A 23,780-nucleotide genomic window follows, 5' to 3' on the forward strand; every position below is an offset into this window, starting at 1 on the left:
GGGAATCAGCATCAGGGAAAAACAATCATAATGAGCGACAAAATTAATGAAACAAAACAACTAGTAAAGTTCTAAATATATAAGGCAGCCTTTACAAGCTTGCAAAGTCAAATTCTGTTCCTTTTTTTCTTGTAGCTATCTCCAGCCCTAAGGAACAGGTTCACTGAGATTTGGTGCCCACCTTCAGATGCAAGAGCAGACCTGGTACAGATTATAGAACACAACATCAAGCCTGGAGTTGTCCTGAATCAAGGTAAGAAAGGCATGCAGGATGCCCTCACTTGCATCATCTTTGGTTGTAAGGTACCTTGAAGGTCTCCCTCAAGACATAGAGGTGCTTAAAGGCAAACTCAAAATGTTTTCCCTGCAAGTTTCCATCTTTAAGTACAAGTATTCTTCTCTTAGGTACATCAGGTATAGGAGAGGCCATAGTGGACTTCATGGAATGGTTTCATAGCTCAGACTTTGGAAAGAGGTAAGTTCAGTCTTAAACTGTGATCCTAAAATTAATGTGCATTGCTGATATTTAAGATAGAATGAGTGGATCACAGGGAAATGTTCAATAACGCTTGCTTAGTGTGTTGCAAGAGCTGAGAGACCTGTTTTATAGCCTTGTTAAAGGGATGTGAAGAAGTTCAGAAGATTGTATTTCATTTACAAAATGGCAATTATGGTAGGAGTATTATCTTACAAATGAGCTCTCAATGATATACTGCATAGTATTATCAACTACCAAATATCAGAGGTGATATCATCAGCTTGGAATATCAGTACTTTTTTCTATTATCAATAGTAATTATTATGGTTTAACTTTTTCTTTAGATTTGTGGTAAGCATTAGAGATCTGCTGTCTTGGGTGAATTTTATAAATACATGCAGTTTCTCAGTCACTGAGAATGCTGCAGATGAAAATGCAGGAGACAAAGTATTACTCTCACCAGCCTTAGCTTATGTCCATGGTGCCTGCCTTGTTTTTCTGGATGCCTTGGGTGTAGGGTCCACCAGTGTGGTTTCATCATCATCATCATCATCAGTAGCAGCAGCTACAGCTTTATCTGCAGCATCAAGTGCTATAAAAGATGCCTACCAAGCTTGCCTTGAATTTCTGAAAAGACAAGTGGAACAAGATGAAGAGGCAATGCAGTGTTCTGGATATCCTCACAATATGCAAATTAACAATCTCGATGAAAGGCCAGATTTGTTTGGTATAAGGCCATTTTTTATACCAAGAGGTATGTATTTTTAAAATATTGTTTGGCCAGCCTTGCCATAAAGGAGGAGAAGCAATACTTCTTGATTACACTGTGTTAGGGTCATAGAGACAGTAATCAGTACAAACAACCTGTGTTTGAAGGAAATTTGTATTAGTAGTGTCTTCTTTCCCGAGAAATGACTTGTAATGATGCTCTGATTTCATCTACGGGCAGAATTATCTGTATCAGATTATTCTGAATGTTGTAAATGAATTCCTCCTTAGGACCACAACCTCTACCAGAAAATTTTTGTAACACCTACACTCTCAGCTCACCAACAACTTCACAAAATGCACAGCGCATCTTGCGTGCTCTTCAGTTGCCTCGCCCTATTTTGTTGGAAGGGTCTCCTGGAGTTGGCAAAACCAGTCTTGTCCATGCTATTGCTAAGGCATCTGGCCATGAATTGATCCGGATTAACCTATCGGAGCAGACTGTAAGTAAATTGATTTGACAGTGTTCTCTTTTGCCAGGATATTTTTTTACTGAGATGACTTTGATTGGCGAAAGATAACATGACTGCACCCTAGCCTACCCTACCAAGTTTTGCTGTGTTTGTAAACTCAATTCACTCTCTGAGACCTGGTTTTAGATCATTTTTCTTTATTTTCATCACTTGTCTGCTTGATATTGTATTGATATTGTAAGGAGAAATTCTATCTTGGTCGCTCATGGGAATTAAAGGGTTAACTTTTCACACCCTAATATCAATAATTATATGCATATTCTTCCTATTCCACCAATCTCTAAACATTTCCTGTGGTACTAACGGGGGGGGGGGGGGGTGTCAAACAATTAAAAGCAGCCTTACTTGGCAATCATAATTATCCTTTATTCTTGAGACAGGGCTGTGGTCAAGCAGTGCCCAGTGGCCCCAGGCACCTTATTTGTGCTCTTAGGCATCTCAAGAATCTTAGTTTTTTTTATAAAAAGCAAATGCTGGGTACCCTGGATTTCACAGTTTCTGAGCACTGGGTTCCCTTTTAATTTTTCTTAGAGCACAGCCTTGTGCGACCTTTAATGTTTGATGCAGCAGTGGTACTGTTAAGAGAATACAATTCTGTTCTCTCATAATTGTTAAAGGGTTGATAAGTAAAGCGTATGCTATATTTGGTAACTTTGTTTGTTCAATCAGTATCAGATGCAGGTAGGAAAGCAGTAGCAATTCATATTTGTTTCTTCCATTCAAATTGATTCTCTTTTATTGTTGTCCAAGGATGTGACGGACTTGTTTGGATCGGACTTGCCAGTTGAGGGTGGGGAAGCAGGACAGTTTGTATGGAGGGATGGTCCACTCTTGAAGGCACTGAAAGCTGGCCATTGGATTGTCCTGGATGAGGTATAATAATATTAACCTTTATTTTAAGAGGGTGACACCAATTACTTTTGAAAGTATTCTCCCCAGTGGCCCTCTAAAACACCCACCCATCCCACTCCAGGGGAGGACATCCATCACACAGTAATCTTGTGCGTGGAAAATTAAATGTCTCCTACCCCAACCCTGCAGGAGACGGGTCCTCCATTTATTCATCCCTATCCGAGAAGACTAGAATATCTAACCATTTCTTGATGTTATAGAAAGGTAGGAAATTCTTCTCAACTATTTTAAGACCCTGAGTGTTGGTCCGGCTGGGGCTCGAACCCTTGACCTCCCGCACAACAGTCCAGCGCTTTATCCATTGAGCTAACTGGGAGGCATTGCATTGCATTGCATTGCATTATTCTGCATTGTATTGCCTCATGCTATGTTGTTCCAGAGGTTCAGATTTTCAGGGATTAGGTCTGCACAGCAAGTTTTCTAGTGGTAATAGGGTAGTGAAACAAAGGTTGACTTGTGAGCATGAGCCAATTATAGGGATATTAGGGCATGATCCCTTGGATAATTGTAAACTAATTCTACATAAATGTTGAGAAGTGTATGTAGGTATAACTTAATAACATGTCTTCATACAAGCTTTCAGTGCCCTGATAACCATGTGGTACACAATCTTCACTGACATTAGCTCTTTAGTTTTACTGATATAACTTTCACATAAACACAGAATCTGAAAGGTTTGCATCAAATGATTTAATTCAACCTATGGTAGCATATGGCTAGAACTTAAGAATTAAAATACTCATCACTACTTACAGGGTTGGTCTGGTAAATAGTTGTCTACTCTGCCAGTGATGATTTTCTGTCAAGAACTAATGATGAAATCTCTGGTTTTGTGTTTCAGCTCAATTTAGCGTCACAGTCTGTTCTTGAAGGACTCAATGCATGTCTTGACCACAGAGCTGAGGTGATTCTGTTTCATGTTATTATGTTTCAAACTCAGTCAGTCATTTTGTAAGTTAATCTCAGTAGAAAATGTTAGTAACATCTTGTTTAATTTGTTGCAGGTTTATATCCCTGAGCTTGGAATGACTTTCAAAGTCCAGCGTGACCAGACAAGATTGTTTGCCTGTCAAAATCCTTTAAACCAGGGTGGAGGAAGAAAAGGATTGCCAAAGTCTTTCCTTAACAGGTTCACTCAGGTAAACTGATATAATTCTATGAAAAGATTCATACCTCTTTCATTGAAAAATATTGTTTATATTCTGTGATGTTTTTAACTCCCAGGAACAATCAAAATATAATTTGTCCTTGGAGCATTAAAACATGGAGGAGACAGAAAACATAAATAAGGAGATATTATTTAATTTGGCACTAAATTCTGAGGTCTAAAATTTTATCAAAATGTTTGTAGAGATATGGAAATATTGAGAGATAATTGAAGTGGTTAACATTAAAATCTTGGCATTTGAGGGGCTGCAGTTGTTTGTCATAACCACAGGTTTCTCCTTTCCTTCGCAGCCCTGTGTAAAATACATATTTTACTAAATTATGGTTTTATCCCAGGTTTATGTTGAGCCACTCTCCAAAGCAGACCTACTGTTCATTACAGAGGCTCTTTATCCACAAATAGATCACAACATATTGGAAAAGATGGTGACATTCAATCAGCAGGTAAATGCACAGTGTATGGCAACATTGACATTGATAGTTTAGTTTGAAAAATTTTGTCAATTCTTCTTGTAACAGGCTAATTGGCTGAAGGGCGTACCTGATTTACCAATCATTTAAAATATCTACAGGACCTGAATACTAGCTATATCTTGAATTTTAGTTGTATAATTTTTTTGTTGCTTCTGTTGTTCAAGGAAGGTCGTATTTTTTTCTTGCTGGCTAGATTCATGAAGAGACTGTTGTGATGGGAGACTGGGGAAGGAAAGGTGGCCCATGGGAACTTAACCTAAGAGATGTGTTTAGATGGTGTGATTTGCTAGTAAAATACCAGGTAAATTTTCTGAAGCTTTTTTTTTTTTGTGACCTTATTCTTGACTCAGAATATGTTGTGTTGCTGGGAATGTAGTTTTCATTAGTATTTCAAAAGGTTTGCATATGAACTCTTTGCTTCCTAGAATTTTGGCACTTGGAACCCTGGTCAGTTTGTGCATCTCATTTACTGTGACAGAATGAGGACACTGCAAGACAAACAGATGGTAAGACAAATTACTGTTTGGTTCAGGCAAAAGTAGGTTTACCTTTGTAAGCTAAAGTTAAACTCAAAAGAAATTTTTTTCTTACATTAATTCAGGAGCAGTAGGACCTGTAGATGTGGAGTAACTCCTTATTAAGTCACCATGATGACTATTTACAGGCACACGTTAGAATTGTATTTTTGAAATTGTCCTCTGGAGTTGGAATTGCTTTGCATTGTGTGTCAGTTTCACAAATATTTATAAATGTTTTGCTATTAATTAAAAATAGAAAAAGAGTAGAAAGTGATGGGTCTAGGTCTCCCAGAGGATCAGTAATTATTCACTTTAGTGGCAAGCACCAGGTATACATTAATTTATTTTTATATAGAAGTTCAAGTTGTGAACCACCGCCTTCACATTATTTATTTGATGATTTTTACCATTCTTGTTCTTGTTTGTTCTTATTTTTGCACTTGGATGGACTAGGTGCTCAGGTTGTTCAAGTCCATATTTGAGAATTCAGGGCCGATCGATAAGATTGGTCCTGCATGCAAATCATTTTACATCACACCAGGTCATGTTCAGGTGAGTTTGTTAGGGAATCTATCAACTTTGGTGTAGCACATGAAGATTAATTAACTCAAATTTCTTAAAGAATAATGGTCCTGGGTTTGCCTTTACAACTAATGATTATGACTGTTCTTTATAAAGGTCGGCCATTCGTGGCTTCCAAGGTGTTCTCCAGTGAACCAGTCCATAAATGGTGGAAGGTCTTTGCAAATGCTTCATTGTTGTCTGCCAGCCATGGAGTCAGTTATGACTTGTCTAGACATGAACTGGATGGCTATACTGGTGAGTAGCAATGCACCAAATACTAGATGGATGGTTCTAATACTGGTGTCCAGGAAACTGCTATGTTTTATATCAAGATTTTTAAGTTGACATTGCGTACCATTTCTGTCTTTCAATTTCAAGGCTGGTTCTCTTGTTTCCTTATAGTTGCAGTTGCCTTTTTACACCTGTTAGTGATATTTTGGACCTGAAAAGAGTCAGAGAAAAACAAAAGAATAATAAACATGAATCTAAAGTATATTGTTTGTCCCAGGGCATGTTTTTCACGAGTGAAGTGTGGAACATGTTATTAAACATAATGAGTTGTGCACTAAATTTGTTTTTTTCATTAACTAGGTTGGTCCAAGATCTTGTGGAAAGACATCCCTGGTCCATCTTGTTGCCCAGCTGACAGGAAATAGACTTGAAGTTATGGCTATGAATAGTGCCATGGACACCACTGAACTTTTGGGTGGATTTGAACAAGTATGTTCAAGGATAACAAAAAATCTCAATCTCAGCATGTCATCCAATAGAAATATATACCTGCCCCAGACAGTCACATGATGTTTTTTGTAACCCTTAATATTATTCAAATGGAACAAAATTAATTATCTTTACCAGTACATTTCTAGTGTCTTCCTTTTATGCTGTTAGGGTAATTGGTCATACCTAATTGATCAGCACTGTTCAAATACTTTAAAAAGATGTTACTTCTTTTAGTGTGAATTGTTTTCTCCATTCATTGAGAGAGACAGTAATAAGTGATGTTATTACACAACTCGGGCAGTCAGAGGGCCAATAACTAAAATCAACCAATCAAAATGCTCTATTGCCGGTCAATATTCTCTCAGTATTGGACGGGGCACTGTCCTGAATGGTCCCGAATGATACCGCACTTGTGTCCCTTTGAACTTCAGTCGTATAATAAATCTCTTATTAACCCAGCTTGCTCGGGACCATACTAGAAGAACATCGGCCCTCGGTCTTTTTTGTACGAACCTCGCTCTGCTTGGTCCATAGTGTCAAGACCTCGGGCCGATATTCTCCCAGTATGGCCCTTGCGCTTGGTTAATAAGATATATGTAAGTTACGTAATTTTTACTGACTGATATTGTATTTGCAGGCTGATCTAAACAGACACTTGGGAGATATCATAGATGGAACCAGGCAGCTTATCCTAGCAATAATAAGAGAGATTTTAATCTGCAGTGATCAAATGAGAACATGTTTGCAAGAAATATCCTCTTTGTATAAGCTGTGGTCTGCCTGCTCGAGTAATGACTCTGAAGGTGTGTACATGTATACATATTGTGTGATGAATAAACCCTTTTTAAAGGCTCTTATTCAAAGTTGTGAAAGTATGCAGCACATTAATTTTAAGAAGTGGCTGGTGTGCAGCATGCAGCCATCAAGTCATGGATGCACTAGGGAGGTTTGCTAAGCACTCAAGAAGTTAGAGTCGCACTCAGTTATCACCTCAAATGACTCTTGCACTTCTTTTGTGTTTAGCAACTTCCTGCGTGCATCCGTAACTTGATGGTGCACTCTAACCATTTCTTTTATAACATTGAGACCTTCAAACATCATTCATTTTGGGTAGAAGAAAAAAGTAATGAATGCAACCCCTGGGAAAATGGATAGAGTGTATTAACCAATCAGGGTGCACACTTTTGTAAAACAATGTTATAATGCTGAATGGGGTTGTGGGTAATAGATGGTTCCTTTTGCTTGAATTAAAGTTTTGCTGTCTTTTCCCCAATGAAGTAGAATCAGGTAGAATTGAAATTTCCATTCTTACTCCCTTAATTCCACTGAGATGTTATGAATTTGATTTCATTTGTGTAAAATTAAACCATCATTACATTACACTTAAAGCCTATTAGTGTTGTTGCTTACCTGAGGCTTGTTAATTGTGCTCAGCATTCTGTAAACAGTAATTTAGTTCATATGGTGGTGTCCAGGGGATCAGCAAGAGAGATGGTAAGGGAAGGTCTGTCTGCTTGGACCGGGTAGAGATAAACCTGTACTTGACACACCACCTGTTTTAATAACATTTCACCTGTGGATTTTTTTTCTTTGTGGTAGGTACTTTGCTGAGGTTAATGAGATTTTTTTTTGTCTTTTGCACAGTTTCTGAAGATGAAAACCCTGAAAAGCTATCTCACAAGAGACTGGATCACTTGCAACATCTCCTTAAAAAAGTCCAGGAGATCTGTAGCAGATATGAATTAAATTCTTCCGATGCAGGTATGTTCTTACCCTTAACAGTTACTTGCGAAAGCTCTTGTTTATGGGGTCTTGTCATTTACTTATTTCCTGGTTGTTCCAGGGCTTAGTTTAATTGCTCCTTGATGGAACCTTTTAACAACGTTGCTTGTATATTAACAAACAATGATGCTGATGATGTTTTGTCTAAACTGTCTGTTATGAAAATTTTTATTGGCAACTTGCCTGGCTACTGATGACAAACTAGATTTTTAATCTACTCATAGTTTGCACATCAAATCAAATGGAGTTGAATCAAACTGTATCAAATGATGTAACCCTTGGTCATCAAGTTCCTCCAACCCTATATAGTGAACTTAAACATACAAAGGTGCAGCTTCCTCTTGAACCAATAGGCTACACAGCCTGAGCTAACCTCTGTGCCTTAAAGGGACTAGGAGTATTGTTAGTCCATGCAGGTCTCTCCCCCCTCCCCCTCCAGCATTTTGTTACGTTTCTTGACAATAGGCCAATACTTCTTTCTATTCCTGGGTGTGGAGAGGCACTTCGAGAGGGAGGGGTGGCAGGGGTCAAACCCAGACCTCTTCATTGGGAGTACAGTGGGCTCACCTCCAGGCTAGTGAATGTGCTAGGTCTTATTTTAGTTTCATGAAGATATTTGCTTTTTTATGTAGTTAACATCATGGAGAGGGTTCAGTCATTACAAAAGAAACTTACAGCTAACAAGGACAGTTCCCACTGTGGTGGGCAGTTTGAATGGGTTGATGGACAACTTGTGGAGGCCCTCAAGTCTGGTTACTGGCTTCTGATAGATAATGTCAACTTTTGCAGGTAACATAAGTTATTGTATTACAACAAGAATTTGGGCTGGTTCTTCATCTGCTAATCCCAAGGCAAATTGAAACTTAGTTTCTGCAGGAGTATATGGTGTCAAGCGACTACTTGATATCCAATCGAATGTTGAAACCACCATAATGAATTAGTAAAATTAATGAAGGAAAGCCAGGAGTTGGACAATTTCATGTTAACATTAAGGAGTTTTGACATATGTTGACTTTCACTTGTTTTCTCGTTCCAGTCCATCTGTTCTGGACAGACTGAATGCTTTGTTGGAACCTGGAGGTGTCTTAACGATTGATGAAAGAGGGGTTATTGATGGCCAAATCCCCTCCATCAAGCCACACCCTAATTTCAGGTTAGATTATATCTATCATACACATGCTTTGTATTTGACTCAAAAGCTGTGGCAGTTCCTGTAAGTTGCCTTGTTGGTTTTGGTCCCTTTTCAGGTTGATTCTTGCCATGGATCCAAGATATGGTGAAATCTCAAGAGCAATGCGCAATAGAGGAGTGGAAATTTTCATGTTGGGAGAGGTATGTTAAAAATGAGACTGAATATGATGACCAGTTGGAGGGGTGTGGTGGCCCATGGGGGTGGCATGATGTGGCATGCAAGACACGGTTGACAGAGAGGTCCACTTTTTGGCCTTGTTTCTGAGCAGAATTCTTTTCTCCCACAAATTATTTGCCAACTTGGAGTATGAATTGACTTGGTAATCTTCAGGACTTATTTGTGATATATTAGCAACCCCTCCATGAGGTGGGGTAGCAATATCCTGAATGTCTTAATGCAAACAATTCCGGCAGGAAGACCAACCAGCTAGTATTAGACTAAATATGAGGTTTGGCACAACAAAAATCAACAAGACTCTTTTAAAAATCATGGGCTTTAACATTTTTCTCCTTGAAAGCGTGACAAAAGTGTTCATGGCGGCACAACTATTGCTTTCTTGAAGTTTTCAAGAGTACATTCTCGCCTTTTTTTAGGAGAATGGAGAGAATTACGACGACTGTGATTACCAAATGATGCTTAATGGTCTTGGTCTAGAAGACAAAAGGATTTGTGATTGTCTTGTAGCTTTCCACAAAGACATGGGAGGTAGGTTTCATTACATTTAATGTAGAGGTGAGCACTACCCCAAATGTTGGGAATTATGTGCTGGTGATTCACGTAATTTAAGTTATTCAAAAGTAAATTTGAATGCCGTGAGAAGCACTACTTATAGAGTGAGAAGGATAGAGTTAAAAAGCCATTTAACGGATTTTTGATGGGTGGGACCTAGACGCTAGGATAAAGTAAGAAACTTTGAAATGGTATAATTTCCACCAGGATTTAATTTTATCATCTGTTGTAGTGTGTGTGTATAGAGTTTTCTTGATTTCTTACTTAAAGGTCTTTAATTTTCGCACCATTAATTTACGCTTATTCTTTTCGTCGTTCCACGTATCATTTTACACTGTTATTTTCGCACTTTACGTAAATTACGCCGCCCTATCCATGTATCATGTTTCACGCCCCTTTTAGCAGTGTGTTCCGATGTAAACCTTTTTCCTACATGTGTTTCGTGTTTCGTTTATTCCTTCAGTGTTTGGTAGTATTTTGTTTCGTGGTATTGTTGCATTTATTTTTCCCGTCCTACCTGTTAGTATACTTTTGTAAAGGTCGTTTTTCTGTTCCTTAGGACTTAACTACTTCTTGACGTGCTTATTAAAAGAGTTAATAAATCGAATGCTGAGTAAACGTGCTGTAATAAAGCGGGCCTTTGCTTCTTCAACACCTTTCTTTTCCTAGTTTTCTTGTTATATCTTCTCACCCTAAGGTTTGTGGGACTTATAAACCTTGTATTGGCCTTGCTCATCATGGAGTCTCTTCGGCTCAAGGATAGAGTGTCGGAGCGTGAAAATAGAAGGTCTGAGGTATAATACCTCATGGGGACTCCGAATTTCCTCTCTGTTCCACGTTTGGGACAACAGTGTTTGAAAAGGTAGTACTGTCATAGTTTATTGGCCTTTTCACTTCTCCCAGGTTCTCTACTGGATATGCTTCATGCAGCCTCACTGACAAAGCAACTCCTTCAGGGAGGAAGTGAAGAATTCTCTGCTGTTGTAACTTCTCTGAATCAAGTTTATACTCGAAATCAAACTTCTGTGCAGAGCAAACAGGTATTGATCTTAAAGAGGAATTAGTAACAACTCTGTAGTGTTTGATTGGCAAAATAACAATTCATGGTGTGGTACACGTATTTTTCCAGTACCTCTACATAATATGAATCACAGTTTCAGTCATTGTTTGGGTGGTGGAATGAGTCATCATCTTCATATTACTGTAAATTATAATTATGGCAATCAAAAGACAGAAATTATAGAAATTCCAAACTTATCAAACTATTGGCAGTTCCAAGTGGGTTAAGAAAACTGGTAGTGGCCAGAAAGTCTTTATTTGGTAGGTAAGTGCAATCATATTTCCAGGTTCATTATATGGTCTCGGAAAGAAATGTTTAATAGCCCATTTGCGAATTACCCTTGGCCTCATTTTCAAAACGAGTCCTCGTGCTAATCCTTTCATATGATAATAAGTTTCCATTCACATGCAAATTAAACTCATTTTCACAAGAATGGTTGAGCACGAGGACTCGTTTTGAAAATGAGGCCAAGGGTAATTCGCAAATGGGCTATTGACGATGAGTGCTAATGAAGAAAAAGATGGCCAGCCTTACTAGCCTATTTGGCCATCACTTGGTGAATCTTCGCGGCTTAGGTTGTTGAGTTGTCAAGATGAAGTAATGAATATTGTGTCTTTTATTTGCTACCATGATTTGTTGTTTTCAGGATGTCAAAGACCTTATGAGCAAGCACACTAGCATGTTGGAGACTTTAGGAAGTGCAGTCCATATGGAATCCACTATACAGCATTTTCCATCCGCCCAAGAATATCATGCAAACTCTGTTGTATCAACAATCAAACTACAGTCTTTGCCTCTGTTGTACATTCTCCAGAATGGTAGATCTGTGGAACAGTTGGAGTCAGCTGTGCTGTTGTTTTTGGAAAGATCATCGCATTATGACTGGACGTCTAGGCTGGGTTATTTGCAGTCAGTCGTGGATGTGCTTTGTGCTAAGAGGCTTTTTTCCTATAACCTGGGAGATGTTGTTTCACACTTGAAAACTCACCTGAAGAGTTTTGGCGTAATGTTTAGCAGTCAACTTATGGATAAACTCAAAATTGGACTCAACAATATCCAGTCCACACGATTTGGTAGGTAGCAAAATGAAGCATACATATATCAAGGAGATTTAAAGCGAAAGTCTTAGTTTTAGTAGCTCGTGCTGTCAGGGCGTAGCCCAGTCTCTGTAGAATGACTGTGAGAAGCATTAATAATGACATGTACACAGGTCCCGATCTCCAGTGCAATAATTGGAACACAGTGGATATCCCCATATTATTACACGACTCGGGCAGTTAGAGGGCCAATAACTAAAATCAACCAATCAAAATGCTCTATTGCCGGTCATTCTCTCAGTATTAGACCGGGCACTGTCCCGAATGGTCCCGAATGATACCGCACTTATGTCCCTTTTGAACTTCAGTCGTATAATAAATCTCTTATTAACCAAGCTTGCTCGGGACCGTACTGGAAGAATATCGGCCCTCGGTCTTTTTTGTACGGGCCTCGCTGCGCTCGGTCCGTACTGTCAAGACCTCGGGCCGATATTCTCCCAGTGCGGCCCTCGCGCTTGGTTAATAAGATATATTTATCTCTGGTCATTAAAAGTTTGCCTTTTTTTCAGTCATGTTTTCCTTGCTGATCTTAAGGTGTAAAAAGTTTTAATGAAGGAGCTTCCACGATATGGATAACTTCTGACATTTCCTTTTTATGTATTTTTGTACACAATTTACATCATTTTATTTGATTTGAACATGAGTTAAACAATTGTGATTGGGTATTTTATAGATCTGCACATGCTTGATCACCTCCCTTATGACGTAAGACTGAGTACAGATCTTGTCAATCATCTGAGACAGTTGCCAGTCAATATTGCACTATTGGAAAGGGCTTCAGGCTTAGCGAACAGGTATCTGTATTCATTGGAAATTGATTTAACAGTAACATCTGCAGTTATAACCGCATCAGCTGGGCCATCAACTTTAAGTTGTCGGGAATGTCTCCAGTAGCAATAATAGTATAGTTTTGATTGTACTCACGTACACAAATCCGTCAATCAAAAATATTAAGTATGTTCGGCCCCAGTCTGAAAAACTTAACACTTGAATAATTATTGGTTATCTGTGGCAGCCTCACAACCCAACCTTTTATTAGGGAGCTGAAGAAACCACAACGGCGACGCCAAGGAAGACTTCGATTAAAAAATGAATTTCTACTCTTAGTTAGAATTTCAAAAGTGGCTGCAGGAGCTTACTGTCTCATACAGCGCCACAGCTCAACTTCAGCATGACGTATAAAGTAGCCGTTGAGTTCCAAATGGAAATTAAAATAATTTGCCGTCGCGGTTTCGGTTCGCAGACGACGCAAATTTTGGCGATTTCACGTTGTTGTTCTGCATACGACGGCTAAGAAGTGTACAAAGTTTCAAAACGCACGTGCTGAGCTATTGCTCTGCCAATCAGATCTCTTGTTTTTCCACGTCCAAGTTGCCGTCGCCGTCGTGGTTTCTTAAGGTCCCTATTAGAGGAAGAATAGTGGGCTTCCTTACATTTTCCAGAGAGCTGGTAAGGTGTAATTTTTGTAACTTATTACTTCATCGTTACCTCCACGAATTCATTTCTGTCGCCACACTTTCTTGAAAGAAAATTAATTTATTGTGAATTAAGAAAAGACATAGTGTATGTAAACTTGTGATGATTTATTTGTTAAACGTCTTGTTGTGACGATCTGTTTGTAGGTTATCTTTGTTGGAAGCTAATACCAGACAAAGGTATTCTTTTGAGAGAAAGAGTCTTTCATCTAGAAGTATACAGAATGGGAATTTGATTCAGCTTTGTGACGCTTTTCAGGCTGGTATGAGTATTGATAATGAAAGATGAAATTGTGGTCGTCTGTATTGTAAGATTATCTAATTCAGTGGTGTTATACGTTATTAGATATCTTTCATCTATTCCCGAAGCTCTACCCACTGTTTGTGTCTTTCTAGGTCGGTTGCAGTTAGAATCACTTCCTCATTCAGTTGTGGTGCATCTGTTACCCTTCTTTAAATTGCTTGGCTCTGTTCTGGACAATTGTATCCATCAAGGAGAAACCTTCAGTGACAACGACTACTGGATGGTAAAATCTTTTGTTAATTAAACCCAACAAAACAGCCCTGTTGATTCTACGAAATGTCTAACAGTAAAAAAAACTCACTTACAGCAGTGGTATTATTCAGTCAATCTGCATTGTATTTCCTCACCACAGTTGATTCTCTCCTAATATGTATTTTGTAACAGGCTGTCAAAGAAGGGATGGGGAGGGAGGAGGGTCCAAATCTCGTTTCACGCACGCATCACGCACGCATCACGTGAACTTGAAACGGTATTTCACGCGTCACGAGTTTGAAACGAAAGACTTCAAATCTCACCTTAGCCTGCCTTTCTGTAAGATTCACGCGTCACGAATTAACTTTGGACTTAATTACGTGTCTCGTATAAAGCCCTTACCACCCTCTTGCACTAGCCACCGTTTATTGAGACGGGTCTTAAGATGATCATAACGTGCAATAATCGTTAAGCGTAGGCTCCATACTCACCTCGACCGTGACAACTTTGACTATAATTAAAACTGGATTATAGCGGCACAATCTCATATGCTAGATGTCTACGATGATATCCCTCTGTTATTGAAGTGTGTACTTAGCTCTGTTTCTGGTTCTTTACCCTCTGCCTTACAGCTGCATTGCAAAGTTACTTCTCCCTATTTTACCACAGGTGGTGGAGGGACTTTCTTGGTTGAATAGGTTTTGGACCATGTGCGAGAAACAAACCAGACAGAATTTCTCACTCTCGTTTCTTTCCCTTCATTGGACCTGGGTTGAACAATACACATTGCACTCTCTTCAAACAGCCTTTGGCAAATTTATTGACAGGTAACTGCCGTAACCCAACTATTTTTTTTAGAGGGCGTTGGAGAGTATCACAATTATTTGCAATCACTGGTGTATAAATGATTTACTAGTTCATTTGAGTTCTCTTTTTACAAAGGCAAACAAAACGAAGTTCTGTTTTATGAACTCAAGACATCTTTAATTATTATCAGTACAGATTGATTCTTACCCTTGATTGTTTATACCTTTCTTGATCTATGTATTATTCAGTTAGTGGTCTGAGCGCTCTTTCAATAATTATTGGAAACAATTGATTTTACAGAAGGTACAAAATTTTTCACTATGGACTTGGTTTCCTTAAGCATGTAGCTGTAATGTAAATTTTGAATGAGAGCAAAACTGAATTGCCTGTGTTACATGTAATTATTTTCTCATTGAACGTATTTTGATATTCCTGCAGAGAATTACCAGGGGAGCTTGTCACAGTTGTGAATCACTTGCAAAAGGTTCTAGCTACAGACAGAAGAGTTCATGAAGCCTACTTGCAAATTCTGGTCGGTTATGGGCATCCTGCACCGTTTAAATCAAGATATGCTTTTGCGGTCTGGGTAAGCTTATCTTGATTCGGTTTATAAATTTGATAATTAACCTTCAGATTATTCAGGCCATACAAATAAGGCGAGCAAGGAGTTAATGACAAGGTATTTATCTACCCGATAGTGAGTGCACCGGAATTGATTCTTTGATCCCTAAGAATGAAAAACACCTAGTTTCTTGAAGGCAGTGTGTATATTTGAAAAATGGATGGTAGATAAGACCAATTGTAATTCACAGCCGGAAAAGTAAAGGACACTCGTAACATGATCTCTTTTGAAGATTGAGGACGGAGAATAGCTTTTATACGAACTACTATTTGATTCCAAGTTAAAAGACCAGTACTACACAGCTATGATTTCGCCCTTAATTAAAGGTATGACAAACTTCTCGAACGTAAGCGGTTTTCACCAGCCCGATTTGAGCACTAAGAGGACAGTGCACGCGTCCTCCTTGTAATTGGACAGTGTCATAGGAAAGTTGGCACGTCATGCCTATTGTTCTGACTGTATAGGAAAAAATGGATAATCTCTGTAAAAGGATCGACAAGTACTGCGACAGATCATGGAAAAGTCGGTCTGAAGAGGAGCTGCAAAGCTGTAAAGACGCAGAACTGAAAGGCAGGCTGGCAGAGGTTTTGAAGATAATGCTAGGCAACAGAATGAATTTTAGTCAAGAAGAACTTTCACAATGTGGTGAGAATTTACCCTCTGTGTTGTATTTTGTGAAGCACTCATCTTCGTCGACAAGTTAAGTACATTTGAAATACATGCATCCGAGAACGCGTCTTGTTTATTAATCAGACGTGCGCTCCACGCGAGGCTCAGCTAAATCTGTCAATTAAGACTATCGTACTACACAGGTATCCCAAGCTCGCGAAATGAACCTCCGTAAATATGAGAATATGTTTGCGTTTTGAAATGGCCGAAATAGGAGGATCATGTGGGAATAAACAGTTGCACTCTCAACCTATCAATCTGGTCTGATTTAGGGACAATTAGCTCGGTTTAGTTCGTCTGCTCTGCGACCCTTTATTCCTGTTAAATCCTTATTTTTGGCCCATTGTGTAACGTAACCATAGTGCGTAGTTACGGAGGCTTATTTTGTGAGCTCGGGCTGCCTTTGATATTGCTGTTCGTGATGACGGTTGTTTTAGTGTTATTTTTCAACTCCTATGGACACTTGTGAAATACAGAATTGAGCGATAACTTTGACCAAGATTTTTTCACACTAGTCAACTGACAAGTGGCTATTATTTTTATTTTCTACTGAATCAATTGACGTCTACGTGGTGCTTTTCTTTAGAATCAATCCTTTCCAGCGTAGAAGAAACAATTAGCAGAAACCTGGAAGCTACAGAAGAGATAATGACTTTAGATGAGAACTCTACCGAGCTAGTCCAGCCAACGAGCGTCGACACAAAAATGAGTAATGTGGCTTTCAAAAAAGCTATGTCCCTCTTGTTTGGTGATGTCTGTTCTTTACAAGAAGGTTGTGTCCTTGGATCTTTGATGCTGGCGCTGGCAAATCAAATGGCTTGTGGGTTAGTTTTTGTGCAATAACATTTTATTGTCTCACCTTATTACTTGCACGATTTTTTTCTGGAGCGCTGTAATTGTCTTTAGATCAAAGTCAGTATCTGAGGCACTGCGCACCCACCCCACCCCCTAACCTAACAACAGTCAACTAATAGCAAGTTCCAAGAGTTAATGGTGCATAAGGGGGGGATGTATGCAGTCACTCATATGGTGCAACTACGCACCTACCCCTCCCCCAACCTAAAATCAGTCGACTGATTACATTTTGAGGTTCATGGTGGGTAAGGGGAGGGGTAGGTTTGCAGTTGCTCAGATATTGCGACTACGCACCTACCCCTCCCCCTAACCTAAGTAAACAGTCAATTGATTCCAAGTTGGGGTAATGACAGATTAGGGGAGGGGTGGGTGTGCAGTTGCTCATTGATCCTTGTCTTTCATAAAAGATTGACCAGTTTCATCTTAATTCTGCCAGTGTCTCATTTCTTTTTCGTTTCAACTTCCTTCGATTCTTCCCTCCTACTGTCGGTTTCAAACCAAAGAATATATCTTGGAAAATATTGATGAATGAACTTTAACCAAGGCTTTACACCCATTCCTCAAGTTACCAATGAGAGGTACTCTTCTTCGAGGAAAGGTAAAACCAGGGCAGCTACTTGTTTATGCAATGGAAACAAGCTTGTCATAATATTTATTCTGTGGCTATGTAGCTGAAATAGTTTCTTTACAGAACAACTTCGCTGGACAGCGGAGCCATCACAGATCAGATAGAAGCGCTTACAACATATCAATTAAAAAAGACAATTAGAGATCCAGTAATACAAGTGATATTCTGTCACTTAGGAGGTAGTCTCAGCAAGGTACGAACAATAGCAAGAGTCTCCCACACCCATCGTGATTGTTTAGTGTTAGGATTGAGCTTTGTGTTAAACACAAGTCACAAACACGAGCTGATTTGTTTTGTTTTGTTTTGTTTTTTTGAAATATTATCTTAACCCTTAAGATATTAGGGACAAGTCGTTATTTTTCGCCCGGGGGGGGGGAGGGGATTTTGGAGGGATTATATGGTTTTCAGTGTCGACGGAGGGGATCAGTCGTCGCTAACAAAGAAGGGAGGACTGTAGAAAACTGACTGTCTATGAGGAAGGATCATTACAATACTACAGAGCCTTAGGGAGGGATCAGGTAAATTTTATTGTGAAATTTCCCCCCCCCCCCCGCCTCTTCCCGGCTATATATAATGAACGGTTCCAAGACTGCTTTTTTACTGGCATTGCAGGGCAACAACTTAAACTCACACTTCTCATCCATCTTCCGACCAGTGGAGTCTGAGATACTCACTGAGTGCCTAATGTTGGAGAGTCGTAAGCTTTGGGCGCAGAGTAATCAAGGCAAAGAGTCAAATGTTTTCTCTGTTTTGGGTGGAGCACCAAATCTTTTGGATTATGTTTCATCACGGAAGTTGGTTGAAGAGGGACATGGCAGTTCTCTTACTTCTCTGACAATTCAAAACTATCATGAGAACCTCAAACAGTTGGAAATATTGTCTACACACTTTTGGGTCAACGGCGACGTCCTTGATTCCCAGAATGAAGTGGATCGGTAAGTACCTTAAGGGTGGGATCTTTCTTGTGTACATTCCTATTTCCATACTGTACTTTAAAAAAATGTACTTCGTTTGTTTAAATTCAATGGTCTCTCGGTGTTGGTAATGTGTTCAAGAATTATCTGGAGGTCAAGGGTAGATTGTACATTTTTTCTCCTACTTTAGTTATGGAAATCAATGTCTTATTTCTTCACCTTAGACTTCAGTGGTACCCTATGAAATTGTGATGCAGACTGTGTTCATGTTCATTATTTGCATTCTCTGATCATTCTGCTTTGATTTTGATTCGCTCATGGGAAGGGGGGGGGGAGGTCTTTATGCTCAGAGTGAAACTTTTTATTTTCGGTCTCAACAGCCTTTCCGCGATAGTAAAGTAAATGCTAGCTGTGTTTTATTTCTAACCTAAGATCTGCTGGTTTTCCTCCTTTCATTTGTTCATACTTCCTCAGGTGGGCACGTTATTAGATATTATTAGATATTATTAGATATTACTAGATATTGAAATGAATGAAGCGCAAAACCACTGAAGTAATTCAGCTGGACCTGAAGTTTTGCGTTACCTCGGGTGGAGACGTCTTAGAAACATTTGAAAGAAGGGTTGATGTTAAATTTACGTTGTTTCTTTCTTCATTTTTTTTTCTGTAGGAATTCAAGTATAAAATTGTTCATCGCCAAATTGTTTCAAGTTCTTTTGTCAATCAAAGAATCCCTCCCTCAAAGCAACCAAGTGGACATCACTAGTGTCGTCAACAGATTATTACCAAGTCTCTATGAAGGAGACGATCTTTTGCATGGCATTCACTCTATTGTAGATGCTTCGAAGAAAGTTGTGCAACATGTTGCCGATACTTACAAGCATTGCACTGGCAACGTTAAACAAGCAGATTTGATATGTAATCTGCTGACTGCGTGTCTCGAAGGAGTTTCTCGGCTTCCAGGTGAAGCTCAGGGTAAGTAGTTGTTTCATGAAGCTGTAGGTTTTTACACTGACTCGCTGTTCATTCATTTGCGCACAGTTTATAACCAGATGACATTATTAGTTTAAAAAATTTGCTCTTTAGCTGTAGAATCAAATTTAACATCAGACTGAAACTTGAACTGAGTTCAAATTGGTGTTTAAATTGAAATTTTGAATGGAGCCTTGTTTCGAATTTTCAATCCTTCGACTGTAGAGCGAGTTGAAGTCAATAGCATAGTGAACATTACAGTGATCAGCAGTGATTCTCAAACGACATATTTTCCTTTTTAGCAAATAACACAGACATGTTATGGGACTCTATTTGCCGTGGTGAAATGTGGACGAAACTTGGCTTGGTTCAGTCACTGATTCTGTCTCCCGTTGGACCAGTGGATCCTGTAGAGAAAACTAGGATTGAACTTGAGTATGTTAATAGCGAGGTAAGTGTACGTTACATGCGCGGTCGTATTTTCTCAGGTAATAGTATTTAATTTCCCTGTTTTTATCCTATCACGTAGTTTTTTTTTTTAATGTGTCTGCCTCACTCTTCTTGTTTGGTAAACTAATTCTTTCAAATCTTCGAACTATATATATCTAAAATGCTTTCCTGTTCAGTTCCGTTCTTTCAATTTTTAGCAGGTTCTATTCAACGCAAGTGCATTCGGTTGTACTAATTCCGCATTCTTTTAAACAGATTCAAAGAATCGAAGAAGAATTAAAAGTGAGATATTATGCAGAGGAAATATGGACAGGAGTGAAGACTTCTGCAGATGAAATAGACGCCCTTGTTTGTGATGAACACAGGAGTGAATCGCGATTAACGTCTAATCCCTCACGGGTTGGGAGACTGTTGATAAAGTTGAAAGATCTCAGAGTCCAAGCTGAGAATCTGAGTAAGAATGCAGCTATCAGACCAGCCATCTCGCAGGTATGAAAAACGGTGTTGAAAGAATGGGCGGGAGATTTGCTTATGGTTTTCATAATGTTATTCTTGTATTCGTGCCAACTACAACAAAACTTAAATGAATGCACTAACACTTGATTGAAAAGAAATCAACCTGAGATGTGTGGCGAGGACACAGTGCAGGCAGGTTTTTGATCAACAACGTTTAGAAACTGACAATGTGATTGGCGCTAGATGAAAATAAAGTCGGTAGTCGAAAGTTCCTCTTCTCTACTTCTCTTTCGGGCTCGCCGCTTATTTTTGGGGCTCAGCTGCTAAAATCTTCCCTTAAAGGCTTTAAAAGGGGGGATGTAGTCTTAATGGTGGCTTCTATTCACATGCTTCTGTTTCACTGAAATTATAATGCAGTTTGATGCTATTCTTGATGACGTAAAACATTTCCTGCATACTATTGGCGAGACTAACTCCGTTACGGACCTAACGAACTCTATGAGAGAGCCAGCATCACAGCTGTATGGTTTATTGAAGAATGGTGTCGATGGAAACGTTTTGGCGAATTCTGTCACCACAGCTCTTCATAGGGCGAAAGCCTGGTATACATCTGTGGAAAAATTTATCCAAAGGCTCAGGAAGGACTATCCACTTTACTGTGATATACTAGGACCCTTCATTGCTGGTGTATCTCAGGTATAGTTGAAAAGAGAATGAGAGTCTTTGTTTCTATAAAATTACATTTAGAGTCTTTTGATCATTGTGTGAGTATGGCAAGTGGTACGTCGGAGAACAGTGGCCTCATGGTTGCCATGCAGAACTCTGAATGAAAGTTTGAGTTTCAGCCCTACCCTGGTTTACTTTGTGTGTTCTTTGATTGGGAGACTATCATAATTACCTACCATACCTGCCCTACCCTACCCTATCCTACCCTACCCTGTCCTGCCTACCCTACCCTACCCTACCCTACCCTACCCTACCCTGTCCTGCCTACCCCACCCTACCCTACCCTCTCCTGCCTACCCTACCCTACCCTGTCCTTCCTACCCTACCCAACCCTACCCTGCCCGACCCTACCCTACTCTGCTCTGCCTTACCATACCCTACTCTGCTCTGCCTTACCATACCCTACCCCTACATTTCTCCACCCAGAAGTATATTCGACGCTTGTGAATTAGAGTCAACTCTCTCGTAAGCGGACCCTCGGGAATTAGAAAAAGTGTCCGTCAGTAGAACTGTCCGCCTTTGAGAATCGTTCCCACAAGTGGACATCAAAGAAAAATAGGGTGGATGTCCACTTAAAGGACTCTTCTTAATGTCAAACCGAACAGACACTACTTTCCTGCAGACAAATGGAGATTTGACAAAACCGAGCCCCACTGGTCTGTTACTCAATCACTGGTAAAACTTCAGTAGATTTTTCAAATTCGAGACAAATTCTATTTCCAGGGGTCGGTTATTATCCATGGGGTGTCCGCTTACAAGAGAGAGTGTAAACAAAAGAAAAACCCAACATTTACTTTATAAAGTGTCTGCTTACCAGAGAGACTGTCTGTAAATGCAGAGTTTGACTGGGAGGCAACAAGGGGAATTGAAAAAAGTGTCTGTTAGTTGAACTGTTTGCTTACGTGGGCGTTCATTAGCGGAGACGTGGTTCTATCAAGGAAATCCAATGAAATGCAGGGGGAGTAAATTGCATTGAGTCAGTGTTCCATCCAGGGACATTACCCCTGCTCTTGGGAAAAAGCTGGGGTACTTTGAGTTACACTTGACTCATATGCAGAGTTTCACTTTCTGTGAAGGATTACTTCTCTTCTTAATTATGGTGTTATGATCAATCTAGGTCATGTATGGTGTGTCCCTGATGTCCTCAAACTTATCAACATTGTTTCAACACCACTTATTTCGGGCTCAGTTTACAATGAGTACAAATATGCAGGTAAGTTCTGTCTGTCAGTCTTCATGTTGACTCACCGAAAATGGTTTTAGCTAACCAAAGCCACCAGTTTTATTTCTTCATCTAAAATTGAAGACATATTCCCCCAGCTCTTCACAGATACATCGTTTGTTGTCAAACTTCTCTCTTCTCTCCCTTTTTTGTGTAAATGGCATATTACTAGCATGTTTATTAAAGGTGTACAGATTGGAGAAGACTAAAACGGTTTGCAAATAGATTTTGCTTGGTATAACTGAAAAAAAGATCAGATCCTATTTGTTGTGTTATTTCAGTTGCTCTGAATAAAGAGTCGAGGTGATTTCAACCAGAGGCCTAAAAAAAGCACTAGGTAGCCCTTCCACTACACAAAAGGTTTGACATCGGATAATGATAGGCTGATACCTAGAGAGGATCGTTACTTCAGTCAAAGATACAAATTGTGTGTCAGTGACTTGCTACACTCTAATTTTCTGGGGGGGGGGGGTGGGGTTTCTTTTGGAATTCCTGTGTTCAGGAACGTCGTCGCAATTTTTCCGGAATTGCCCAACCAGTCTGACAAAACTGAACCATTTGGGAAGTCAAACCCTGTAAGGGTTATCAATTAGCGGTGATATTGGGTATTAGCCTATCGTGATCTGGTCTCAACCATATACGTCGTGGGAGTGCTAAAAGGTCGATTTTTCGCTTGCTTCTCCTCGACTAAAAATTGTCCGTGCCTGATAAGCAAGACACCATCCCTCGTCGTTACGTGGTTACGATTTGCCAATGTAAGACCTTTCTGTACCCGTTTAAGGTTCAAAGTTAATACCTGTTTAATAAGAAAGGAATCTAAGCAATGATAAAAGTAGTAAAAAGGACAGCAGTTTTCCTTCCTTTTTATTCAATCTTAGCAGTGCAGTGGACCGGATGCCCTCTTGTCTTTTTGTGAGTTTCCAGCGTCAAGTTCCTTATCCTGTTTGGATGCTGCAGTTTCTTTAATGTCCCCTTCTGTTGATGCTTGCATTCAAGGTAAAGTGTTGTTGGTGCTACGTTTTTTTCAATCAAGCTTAAAGTGTCTGGATCGTCAGCCGATGGCAGTTATAAAATTAAGGAAGGCTTTTGTTTGAAGTTGTTTGATTTATAGGAAATGAAATATTTTCTTTTGGTCACAGGTTTGGTGAAATATCTTCAAGATCGTGAAACAGCGGCTCCCACATCTGCATTTCTTTCCTACAGGTACTGTCGGTTAACCATTTACACCCTTATAAGGGAATCCTTGTTTACAATATTTGCCTCATTAGCATAAGCAATTCAGTTTCTGATGGAGCTAAAAATAAATCAGTTCCGAATATCGAAAGGTCAAAGTACGATTAACTCAGCTAATGAATACGAGCCTGATGCATTGAATACTTTTTGTGCAACACGGGTTTAAAAACTCAAAATTTTACATAGAATGTATGAGCTCATTAGCGTTTCTCCTTGAATATTACACCCAAAGAGCTAAAAATTTCACCATGTACTAAGGTTTTCTAGCTCTTTGGCTGCCTGAAGTCAATTTGTATCTAACATGCTTCCTTCTTTACG

General features: G+C 39.4%; 1 protein-coding gene across 2 annotated transcripts in view; it reads left to right on the forward strand.

Moving 5' to 3' along the window:
* LOC111342485 (midasin) overlaps positions 1 to 23,780 on the forward strand; it is a 69,635-nt gene that overhangs the window by 16,588 nt on the left and 29,267 nt on the right. Inside the window, exons 20-56 of one of the 2 annotated variants that reach the window (XM_088730529.1) lie at positions 136 to 253; positions 406 to 475; positions 823 to 1,232; positions 1,478 to 1,689; positions 2,470 to 2,592; positions 3,473 to 3,535; positions 3,636 to 3,770; positions 4,135 to 4,242; positions 4,466 to 4,573; positions 4,698 to 4,778; positions 5,244 to 5,342; positions 5,469 to 5,609; positions 5,946 to 6,074; positions 6,715 to 6,880; positions 7,722 to 7,838; positions 8,492 to 8,648; positions 8,896 to 9,012; positions 9,107 to 9,191; positions 9,645 to 9,756; positions 10,684 to 10,820; positions 11,487 to 11,913; positions 12,611 to 12,731; positions 13,560 to 13,675; positions 13,809 to 13,939; positions 14,578 to 14,735; positions 15,154 to 15,301; positions 15,802 to 15,982; positions 16,593 to 16,830; positions 17,553 to 17,682; positions 18,102 to 18,424; positions 19,074 to 19,378; positions 19,678 to 19,826; positions 20,081 to 20,314; positions 20,699 to 20,977; positions 22,125 to 22,220; positions 23,108 to 23,225; positions 23,369 to 23,432. In XM_088730529.1, coding sequence (XP_088586655.1) covers positions 136 to 253; positions 406 to 475; positions 823 to 1,232; positions 1,478 to 1,689; positions 2,470 to 2,592; positions 3,473 to 3,535; positions 3,636 to 3,770; positions 4,135 to 4,242; positions 4,466 to 4,573; positions 4,698 to 4,778; positions 5,244 to 5,342; positions 5,469 to 5,609; positions 5,946 to 6,074; positions 6,715 to 6,880; positions 7,722 to 7,838; positions 8,492 to 8,648; positions 8,896 to 9,012; positions 9,107 to 9,191; positions 9,645 to 9,756; positions 10,684 to 10,820; positions 11,487 to 11,913; positions 12,611 to 12,731; positions 13,560 to 13,675; positions 13,809 to 13,939; positions 14,578 to 14,735; positions 15,154 to 15,301; positions 15,802 to 15,982; positions 16,593 to 16,830; positions 17,553 to 17,682; positions 18,102 to 18,424; positions 19,074 to 19,378; positions 19,678 to 19,826; positions 20,081 to 20,314; positions 20,699 to 20,977; positions 22,125 to 22,220; positions 23,108 to 23,225; positions 23,369 to 23,432 — 5,906 coding nt within the window. The remainder of the gene's footprint in view (positions 1 to 135; positions 254 to 405; positions 476 to 822; positions 1,233 to 1,477; positions 1,690 to 2,469; positions 2,593 to 3,472; positions 3,536 to 3,635; positions 3,771 to 4,134; positions 4,243 to 4,465; positions 4,574 to 4,697; positions 4,779 to 5,243; positions 5,343 to 5,468; positions 5,610 to 5,945; positions 6,075 to 6,714; positions 6,881 to 7,721; positions 7,839 to 8,491; positions 8,649 to 8,895; positions 9,013 to 9,106; positions 9,192 to 9,644; positions 9,757 to 10,683; positions 10,821 to 11,486; positions 11,914 to 12,610; positions 12,732 to 13,559; positions 13,676 to 13,808; positions 13,940 to 14,577; positions 14,736 to 15,153; positions 15,302 to 15,801; positions 15,983 to 16,592; positions 16,831 to 17,552; positions 17,683 to 18,101; positions 18,425 to 19,073; positions 19,379 to 19,677; positions 19,827 to 20,080; positions 20,315 to 20,698; positions 20,978 to 22,124; positions 22,221 to 23,107; positions 23,226 to 23,368; positions 23,433 to 23,780) is intronic. The other variant, XM_088730530.1, reaches the window with a different exon arrangement.

This window comes from Stylophora pistillata, chromosome 8 (assembly GCF_964205215.1).
Source record: "Stylophora pistillata chromosome 8, jaStyPist1.2, whole genome shotgun sequence".
Taxonomy (NCBI): Eukaryota; Metazoa; Cnidaria; class Anthozoa; order Scleractinia; family Pocilloporidae; genus Stylophora; species Stylophora pistillata.